We start from the raw sequence: 10,529 nt of genomic DNA, 5'->3' as shown, positions 1-10,529 counted from the left end.
TTTGCAGAGGAATTTGTTGCAGATTTCACTCCTATCGTGTTAGCATACCCTTAACCCGCTTTAAAATTATAGCTCTTCAGAGACAAAAGAAACTCCATATGTCTTTAAGCTAGACAGTGTAAATTCTTCTGTGTTCGGACAATAAATATAGTTGATATAAGTAGTGTGGGTGTTAATCTGCAGTATTACTAGAGTAAACCAGCTGCTTATGTAGAAGGCTGCAGGACGTATCACCCGCTGCTGGTCACAGTGTGTTATATAGCTGGCATGACTTTGTGAACAGTTCAGTGCTGGTGACAATTTTACAACTGTTCCCAAGTTAGATCCGTGTCTGTAGGACACGCTTAGGGCTTTAGATTCACGTTGGACAAACACATAAATCTACTTGTTATTGGCTGTGCCGCTAGGAAGCCAAGTTAGGAAACCTTCCAGTGACTTTATTTACTCACTAACTGCACCTCTACTTAAATTAATTTAATACCTGCCTCTTTTTGTTTTATCCTCTGAATGCACAGATCAGCGCTCTAACCTCTCTAAACACTTCAGTTAATTAATAGACTGTTATCTGTGTTTTTTCCCCACACTATAAATTCTCTCTCTGTCATAAACTGTGAAGGCTGCAGATAATTCTTAGCAGTAACCCAGACACAATACATGGCATATATTACACTGTACAGCTACCACACTGCATTTACTTAAACGTACCTAACTTTTCAGGTGACTTTTCAGAATAAGTTGTGTGTACATGAGGAATAACGCTATTTTTGGCCATTATATGAATTGTATGTGGCATTATTTAGCAATTTTCCCCTCTACAGGCTCTCTTTAAATTCTGAATTTTCTAAAAGCTAGTGGACGGAGCCTAATAGCTATCATGTCTTCTATACACTGTACACATAGAAGAGGAGAATCCTGCTCTCCTATCTCTATCACATATATAAAAGCTGCAGCAGCATGGAGGAGATTATACAGCAGTAATGAGCAGAGTAGCTGAGAATCCAGTACTGGGGTGAAAATTAATGTACATCTTACCAGCAGTGTCTGCGTGTTTCTCTCTGCTCCTACTTTCTCCCACTGCTCACTCCTCCGTAAACTTACAGGCAGTGTGTTTTTGCTGGCTCACTTTCTCTGCGCCCACCACTCTCCATAGAAATTTATGGACAAGTAGTTTAGAGACAAAACCCCACCTTCTGCAGCCCATTAATTCTGCTCTGTAACCATGGACGGACAATGCTGGACAACAGGGAGGATAGCAGGTTACGGGACACCTAGTGGTAGTAACTTCACACAAAATTTGAATGGTTTAAACAACTGAATTTTAACAGTAAGTAAATTACAAAGCTGTTTTATATCAGGTATACTATTCGATTAGAATAAGTTGTTTGAAAAGTTATTATATGTTTCTTTGTGTATAGCTGTTCCAGCTTGCACTAACATTGCTCATCTGGCCTCTCCATTGAAAATAGAGGAAAAACTGTATTTAAAAAAACAAAAAAAAAAAAAAACACTATGGAACAGATTTATTGGGCAGAACGAAGTCTTAGGCTTCGTTCACATCTGCGTCGGGACTCCGTTCATGGGTTCCATCGGAGCTTTCCGTCAGGGGAACAATGGGACCCTAGAACAACGGTGAAAAAACAGAAACCATTTGAACCAGATCCATCACCGCACGGTGGCTCAGTGGTTAGCACTTGCAGCGCTGGGGTCCTGGATTCAAATCCAACCAAGGACAACATCTGCATGGAGTACCTCTGTACAGCGCTGCGTAATATGTTGGCGCTATATAAGTAACTGAAATAAATAAATAAATCAATAGCGATGCAAACGGAAACCTATGGTTTTTGTTTGTTTCAATTTGGATTCCGTTCAGTTCCGACGCAGATGTGATCGAAGCCTAACAAGGTCCTAAATTTGGCACATCTAGTCTAATTGTCAGCTGTCTGAATTTATCACAGTGGCTCATGCTCTATGATGTGCACCTTTAAACACTTCGGTCTATCTTTATGCCCCTTCTTGCGTTACTTGACTTGTTATAAATTTGTGCAAAAATTGCCACAATTCAGCGCATATAAAGCTACGCCTCCTTTTCCACTAACATCGCAAACAACCGTTCTTTTCGGCACATTTCATTGATAAATTTGTCTAAAATTAATAAGAACGTGCAACTTGGGTTAGAATTCTGGCACAGTCCCAATAGTAAATCTGTTTCTTTGTGTATAGCTGTTCAAGCTTGCTTCTCCACTTCCAAGTCAACTGCAAAAATTGCCCAATATTTGCTTTGACGGTTTTCATTTCTTAGCATGTTTGATAATGAACCTTTTGATTATGTGTTATCTTTTAACCCTTACAGACTGAAATAACATAGAATGTCTAAAAAACTAAATATTTGGAGCAAAGCAGCCTTCCATGAACAGTGTCCTGTTTATATCTCTGTATAAAGTACTACAGAAATAATAGGCAAAGGTTATACCCCCATATCAGCTTGACATTTCAGATACCTTAAAAACCATGAATGCTAATGATACCCGTCTGGTCTCCGTAGTAAATCTTGAACCACAGAGTTTGAAAACATAATAAGGCTGACACATTTGGTGACTAAAGTAGGTTATGGCTTCATTTAGAAGCAAAACAAAACCAGGGCATGGCATGGCATTTTCACAGCCCATAAAAGACACAGCTTGCTTCTCTTTGGCCGCCAGATGCAGTAAAAGAGTTTTGGAAGTGCCTCGTAATGGCTTAACCCAGGTGCTTCACGAGGCTCAATTCAGAGAAAGTAAGCCCTTTAAGTAAAAGATATTGTGCAGTAAAAAAAGTATGAGCTGGGGGCAAAAAAAAACTAAAACACAACTAAAACCTTATATCTGGCCACTCACACTATAATACTTTACATTACTCCAGCTAATAGGCACAATAAACCATACAATATATAATATTGGAAGCATTGAAAGACTGTTTCTATCTATATGAGAACTAACATGTTATCTAGCCCAAGTACTTCTATCAATAAATGAAAAACATGCATGTAGCAGTGTACACTGGACACCGCTATGTGAAGAGCAAGATAAGCCAAAGCTATATATATATATATATATATATATATATATATATATATATATTAATTATTTTTTTTCAGACACTCTGCCTAATAACCATATTCTTGTCGAGCACCACCTTCCTGGCAACCAATCAGCATGAGATTACTCAAGTCCTCAGCTCAAGGCAAAGTTGAAAGGTAAGTAGGCTGTGCACAACCTTAAAGGGTAACTAAACTTTCAGAGAACTAGTGAAAGGCCAGAAGTTTTGATCGGTGGGGGTCCGAGCACTGAGACCCCAGCGATCTCTAAAACGAAGCAGAAGCGCTCAGGTGAGCGCTGAGCCGATTCGTTTCTGATCAGCTTTTCTCGGAGAGCCGAGCAGTTTGTGTACAGGCTCAATAGAAAGTCTATGAGCCTGAACACCAACTGCTCGGCTTTCTGAGAAAAGTCAATCAGAAACCAAGCGCATCAGTGCTCACTCGAGCGCTTCTGCTGCTTCGTTTTAGTGATCGCTGGGGGTCTCAGTGCTCAGACCCCCACCGATCAAAACTTCTGACATGTCACCATGATATGTCAGAAGTTTTCTGAAAGTTAAGTTACCCTTTAACCACAGCTTTCTTGACCTCTTATTGCCACATAGATTAGATTTGTATAAAGATACATTTAGATGAAGAATCTCTTTAAAAGTATCAGATTAGAAAAAAATGTCTGCTTTTTTCCAGGAACAGCACCACTCTCGTCCATAGACTATGCCTGGTATTGCAGAATTAACTTTTTATGATCTCTCAGAATTAATAATGAAAGGCATATCATGTGAAAAGTTTTGCACTGTAAAATGATCTACCAAAAGGCAGTCCAATGGCTACTTTATACCAGCAAAGGCAACTTGCTGTACTCCAGGTGTTATGAAACTACAATTGTGGAAGGCCATCCAGTGAATTATATATACAGATGGAAAGCCTCGCGGCCTTATGAGAATTTTAAAGTACACTTACCTGTCTAGCAACTTCTCTCAAGCAAGCGACACCTCGCTCAAAGTTTGGAAATACCACTGAACCATACTTCTGATACTCTGGAACAGGTCTGATTTTAATCGTGACTTCTGTAACCACTCCAAGAGTCCCTATTACAAGAAATAAATATAATAATAAAAGAGGCTTGTAGGTAACGGTTGCAGAAAGACAAGTATAGCAATAGAACTAGATATTACTCATTACATATTTTCCAGTCCAGTGTGCAATAACTTTTGGATGTTGTAATTTTTGTAATTTATAAATATATTATTAAAGATGGAGTTATGTTAATTAAAAGAAAGTTAAAAGCAATTGTAACGTTATTCTCTCGCATGCCTTCTGAATATAAAAGGGGTTCTCCGCTTTGAAAAATCCCTACTTGCCAATAAGCTGATCATAAATTGCCCCTCTGCTTAGGTGGGCTCCCAGTGATCAGCTATAATCTGTGGGGGAACCTGGCAGTAGTTATTCAATTTCCCTGCAGCGCCACCACTGGGGAAATTAAGCACTACACAGTACCTATTCACATCAATGGTTTGTCTGTGTAACGCAGGACAGGTCCTACACAGCAAGAATTACTCTTTATATTTATAGCCGCTCTCCACTCTGGCCAAGAGATTAGGACCCTGAGCAGAGGACCCCCCCCCCCCTCTATTAGCTCAGAATTTACTATTGGGGTTAATAAAAATGGTTTTTCTAAACTTGATAACCCCATTAATTATTAAAAAATAATATTGGCTGAAATTTGCTTTTAAGCAAGTGTCAATGGTTTAAATCGTAACCCCTGTGATTTCCGAAGTTCACTGCAGTATTCAGTATCTATGGTTTTTCACATCACATTTTGGAGCCTCTATTTCAAGTCTAAGCAAAATGGGAGTCATTTGGGCAGATTTGGCGTGTGGTCTACATTAGAAACTTTCCATCTGGAAAAAAAAGAATAGACAAATTTACATAGAGGGGGTAAAAGGCGTTCAGTAGTCCAAATAACGGATTTCCATAGTAAATTGGGCATCGCACTGACATCTACAGTCCATGGGATATCTGCATGTCAATAGAAACAGTAAAGCAAAACAGCCGTTCCTTGTTCAGTGTCTGTACCCACCGCCACGTTTCCCTTTTGAAAAAATAAAGGAACGAAGGATTACAACCGTAGCGAGTGCCGCTTTTTTTGCTCAACCTATGTATGGATATTTATGGCCTAAAATGTCTTGCAGAGCGCCACTTGATTTTTTGACAGAAGACTCAAATCAGGCTACACGACATGACCGGGGCAGTGCCGACGCACCTTGCTCATTTTTGTAGATATCTGCAAGTACTTGGCCCCTCTAACTGGTGAACACCAAGCTATCATTCTCTAACAGAGAAGCAGGGGATTATGTACATTGAATGGAAAAAGCTGCGTGGAACATATCATTGTACCTGAACAGGCAGTGCTGTTTTTTTGCAACCCCTTACATCTGCTCTTTACATGGTCCAACTCTAGGACAGATGAAGGAGCTGTACAAGATAAGAAAAACATGACTATTTTCTTTTCCGGAAACACTGCCACACCTGTCCATGGGTTGTATCTGGTATTGCAGCGCAACTCCGCTGAAGTGAATGGGGTTTAGCTGCAATACCATACACAACCTGTGGGCACATGTGCCACGTTTTTTGGAAGAAAGCAGTTATACTTTCCGAACCCTGTACAAACCCTTTAAATAGTGCAGTACACAGTCGGCCTTACTTACAGAGTTAATATTAAAAGGGGGACAGCCCTACTTTCTATGTGAATCTTCCACTGTAATCATGATGTCTGATGCCACTGCTGTCTCTTTTAGGGTATGTTCACACGGCCAAATTTCAGACGTATACGAGGCGTATTATGCCTCGTTTTACGTCTGAAAATACGGCTCCAATAAGTCGGCAAACATCTGCCCATTCATTTGAATAGGTTTGCCGACGTACTGTGCAGACGACCTGTTATTTACGCGTCGTCGTTTGACAGCTGTCAAACGACGACGCGTAAAAATACAGCCTCGTCAAAAGAAGTGCAGGACACTTCTTTGGACGTTTTTGGAGCTGTTTTCTCATAGACTCCAATGAAAACAGCTCCAAAAACGGACGTAAAAAATGCTGCGAAAACGGCGCGAAAAACGCCGCGAAAAATGCAAGTTGGTAAAAAAACGTCTGAAAAGCAGGGTCTGTTTTCCCTTGAAAACAGCTCTGGATTTTCAGACGTTTTTGTTGACTACGTGTGCACATACCCTTAGAGTGTACTCCTCCGAGGCAAATACCACCAGTATTTTGCTGCGTGGAAAAAAATATTTTGATTATTATTGTGAATTACTGTTTCATTGCGTTTTTTGGTCGACATCGTAATTACAGGGGAAACACGTTTTTAAAGTGTTTCACATCTTTATCGTGCGAACATTGAAGCATTGAAAGACCATTGTTGTTCGCAATAAAAACACACTCGTTTTTGCAGCAAGATTTTTGTCCACACAGCACATCCTAGTAGAACGTGCCATACCAACAATCCAGGAAAGCACTTGTGACCACCACAAATCTGCTTATCCCAGTGTATTCTGTTGTCACAAACTACTCTAAGCAAATTCCTGTTGAAGTAACTGTGGTCAACTAATCTTCTCTCCCCTGCAGAGTTTTCCCAACTATAGATGTGTTCTGGTTACACCCCCCTATGTGATGCCTGAGAAAGACATCATGGGAGCTACTGCCCACAAAGTCATTTCTACAATCAGGATGGCAGACAGAAGCTAGTTTATTCTTTTCTATTTTCCACCATGCAACCTCGAACTACCATTTGAGGACATTATTATAATTTGGATTAGGTTACGAAGTGATGGGATCATTTTAGGTGTGTGTTGGAGACAGCTGGAAATCAAGAACAAAGCAACCTCTCTTCCCAAACCCTGACCAACATCACTAAAAGGGCATTTTGGGTCATTTCGGTCTAGCTAGTAACCGATCCTTATTAAAGAGGATCTGTTATCAGACTATGCTGCCCTGTATATGTATATATATATATATATATATATATATATATATATATATATGTGTGTGTCCAATGCATTCACGACGGAAGCTCTGCTCTCCCTTCACACAGTGTATGCAGAAACACAGCAGCCCGTTCTCAATGCCTGCAAGAGGGTCGGGGGATCAATCCCCTCAAATACCCCAGACCCAGAATTATGAGTCCGGTGTATTCACTAGTCACTCCTATTAGCCGACCTGCACATAATTTTTTTGCGCCGTTTTGGTTAATAGAAGCGCAGGCCTATCCCCATGCTATGCTGCCCTTACATCCGGCAGCATAGTCTAATGACCGATCCGCTCTAAAGAGGCTCTGTTACCACATTAGAAGCGCCCTGTCTCCTACATAAGGAGATCGGCGCTATAATGTAGGTGACAGCAGTGCTTTTTATTTAAAAAAAAACTATCTGTTTTCACCACTTTATTACCGATGTTTAATTTATGCTAATGAGTTGCTTAATGCCCAAGTGGGCGTGTTTTTACTTTAGACCAAGTGGGCGTTGGACAGAGGACTGTATGACGCTGACCAATCAGCGTCATGCACTCCTCTCCATTCATTTACTCAGCGCATAGGGATCCTTTTAGATCGCTATGAGCTGTCTTATACTAACACATTAATGATACTGAAGTGTTTAGACAGTGAATAGACATTCCACGGGATGTCTATTCACAATCCCTGCACTTCGTTACTGTTTCTGTGCTAGTTACAGCAGAGGAAGCGTAATCTCCCTGTAACCTGTCATCTACAGCGTAATCTCGCGAGATTACGCTTCCTCTGCTGTAACTACCACAGAAATAGTAACGAAGTGCAGGGATTGTGAATAGACATCCCGTGGAATGTCTATTCACTGTCTAAACACTTCAATATTGTTAATGTGTTAGTATAAGACAACACATAAGGATCTAGCAGGATCCCTATGCGCGGACTAAATGAATGGAGAGGAGTGCATGATGCTGATTGGTCAGTGTCATACACTCCTCTGTACAACGCCCACTTGGTCTAAAGTAAAACACGCCCACTTGGGCATTAAGCAACTCATTAGCATAAATCTAAAATCGCTAATAAAGTGGTGAAAACAGATCGTTTTTTTTAATAAAAAGCACTGCTGTCACCTACATTATAGCGGCGATCTCCTTATGTAGGACATAGGCCACTTATAATGTGGTGACAGAGTCTCTAAGCATAAAATATAAAACAGATTAAACCTGCACTTTAAGTATCTTAAATAATCATATTTTCTGCAGATTTAATTTGGTGCATCGCTCGCCTAGCATCGTACGAGAGCAGTTATAAAGCGACAAATTAAAAATGATTACAATGAAAGTCAACTTTATAGAGTGCTGCATGCAATTTATATACATCAATTTTCCCAGGGAAGAGAATAATACACGTGGATTTCACATTGATCTATGTGCTGAAGAATGCAAATTAATTTGATATATACATCTACAAATACATACAGATACACAGTAAGATGCTGAGGGAGCCGAGACCGTTCATCCTCACAACTCCAGCACAGAATGAACATTTTTAAAGCCGTGAAAGTGAGGGGTTAAAAGGTTATGGTCACATTATTAAATGTTATCCACAAGGTCAATGGGCTATAAATGCCACCATAACTGTAAGGAGGATTTAAAAGGCTGTGAACATTATAACTATGCTTTAAGATATACAACTGATGTAATTGTATTATACCGCAATATAACTGTCAGCGCTATAAATCTGAACGCTCTGCATTCTTAAAAAAAAAAACGTATAACAAGTTCAGACGTAGAGATGCTTAGGCTTGTTGTTTTATTTGTTTTTTTTCTTTCTTAATTCATCACTTTAAATAGTCGTGCCAGCAGTTTTTCAAAATTATTGCTCTGACCGGATTTGTTCTCTTTCGGGGTGGGAAAGGAAAGAACAAATAGTAAATAAAGATTTTTTTTTTCCGTTTTATAAATTAAAAAGAAAATTTAATCAATTTGGGGAAAATAGATAAAAATGGTAGAAAAAAAACCTAAAAAACTTAAACGTAAAACAAGAGTAGGGTTAAATGTAGTCCATAAAACGTCTTCCAGACTTTTTTTTTCTTAATTATTTCAACAAGATGAATGACAGGAAAAACAATGGTATCAATATAAAGTCACAAGGATACATATTCTCCAAACCCTGATCCTAATTAGAATACATTGAACCCCCCTCCCCTTTTTTAGGCGCACAGAAAATTCTAAAATATGGTTTCAGTCTAAAAAATTATATAGGTCTTGTTTATCAAATAAACACGATCAGTTTTTCCCATGGTTTCCGCTGAACTCCTTCCCTCTGATAAATATGTAGCCATTCTAATGCAGTGAAAAACTTGGAGATTTAAGAACTCATTATAGGCCGGTTTGTGGGGTTTTAACCAAGCATTCAAAATGGTCTTTTTCGCTGTCAATATTAATAGTATAATATTCTCTTTACTTCTATTTCGTTTGACACTAAATCAGCATTAAAGACGAGAGTCCACGGATTCATAACTAAGGACTTGTCTACTACAGTATTGATAAATGAGACTACTTGGTTCCAAAAGATCTGAATCTGCAGACACTTCCACATAGAATGCCATAGTCCAGCTTTGAGAAGTGAGCATTTTGGACATGCATCAGTTGGACTTTGTTGGTCTCTGGATTTTGACAGCTCAATATTCTTGGGTTCGAACCCCACACATTATAAGCAGTATAAACTCTAAAACGTATCTTCCATTGAAGTTCTCTTAATATCTCAGATTTTACCGCTATATTGGAATTCTTCCAACCCTTATATATTTTTTCCTGAATTTTAACTGGTGATACTTTAATATCTGGGAGAGGTTTTTTTTGCCCATTTTTCAAAACAATTAGAATTTAACTCTTTATAATTCACCCTTGTGATATTGTAATATATGAGAGATACGAGATATTTATGTTTCACCTCCTGAATTTGGTATTATTTTATAGAAATCTGAAGGATTCCAGAGATTAGGATGGTCTCTACAAAACTGACACATTAAGGCTGGGTTCACACAGAGTTTTTTGCAGGAGGAAAATCTGCCTCAAAATTCCAGAATTTTTCCCACCTGAGGTCTGTAACAACCATAATGTGCATGCAAATCTTGTAAGAAGGCATGATCTCTGTGTGCCGGTGACTACAACGAAGCAATAAAAATTCTGGGTTTGTATAAAACCGCATAAAGTTTTGCGGAAAACCCTCACAGAATGATACAGAAGGCTGAATACTATTCCAAAAAAGGGAACAAAATAAATTGGTGCGGAGGTTCTACTTATTTTGCATTACAGTTTTCATTGGAAGCATTAGCACAAGTAGCAATTACATCACATGTTGGTATGGGCCTCATGGACACAGCAATGGTGGCACACAGTCCCTACAGCTCTGTACTTTGTATGTAGCTGTATATGCTTCCATATGGCACTGCTTCGAGGG

The 10,529-nt window shown here is 39.2% G+C and overlaps 1 protein-coding gene across 2 annotated transcripts in view; it reads right to left on the bottom strand.

Moving 5' to 3' along the window:
• The window catches only part of AGPS (alkylglycerone phosphate synthase), a 189,270-nt gene that overhangs the window by 84,026 nt on the left and 94,715 nt on the right, over positions 1–10,529 (bottom strand). For both annotated transcript variants that reach the window (XM_075829511.1, XM_075829510.1), the window contains exon 11: positions 4,031–4,158. In XM_075829511.1, coding sequence (XP_075685626.1) covers positions 4,031–4,158 — 128 coding nt within the window. The remainder of the gene's footprint in view (positions 1–4,030; positions 4,159–10,529) is intronic.

The sequence above is a fragment of the Rhinoderma darwinii genome, chromosome 6, assembly GCF_050947455.1.
Source record: "Rhinoderma darwinii isolate aRhiDar2 chromosome 6, aRhiDar2.hap1, whole genome shotgun sequence".
Lineage (NCBI taxonomy): Eukaryota > Metazoa > Chordata > Amphibia > Anura > Rhinodermatidae > Rhinoderma > Rhinoderma darwinii.
This window is presented reverse-complemented; position numbering and strand designations above follow the sequence as displayed.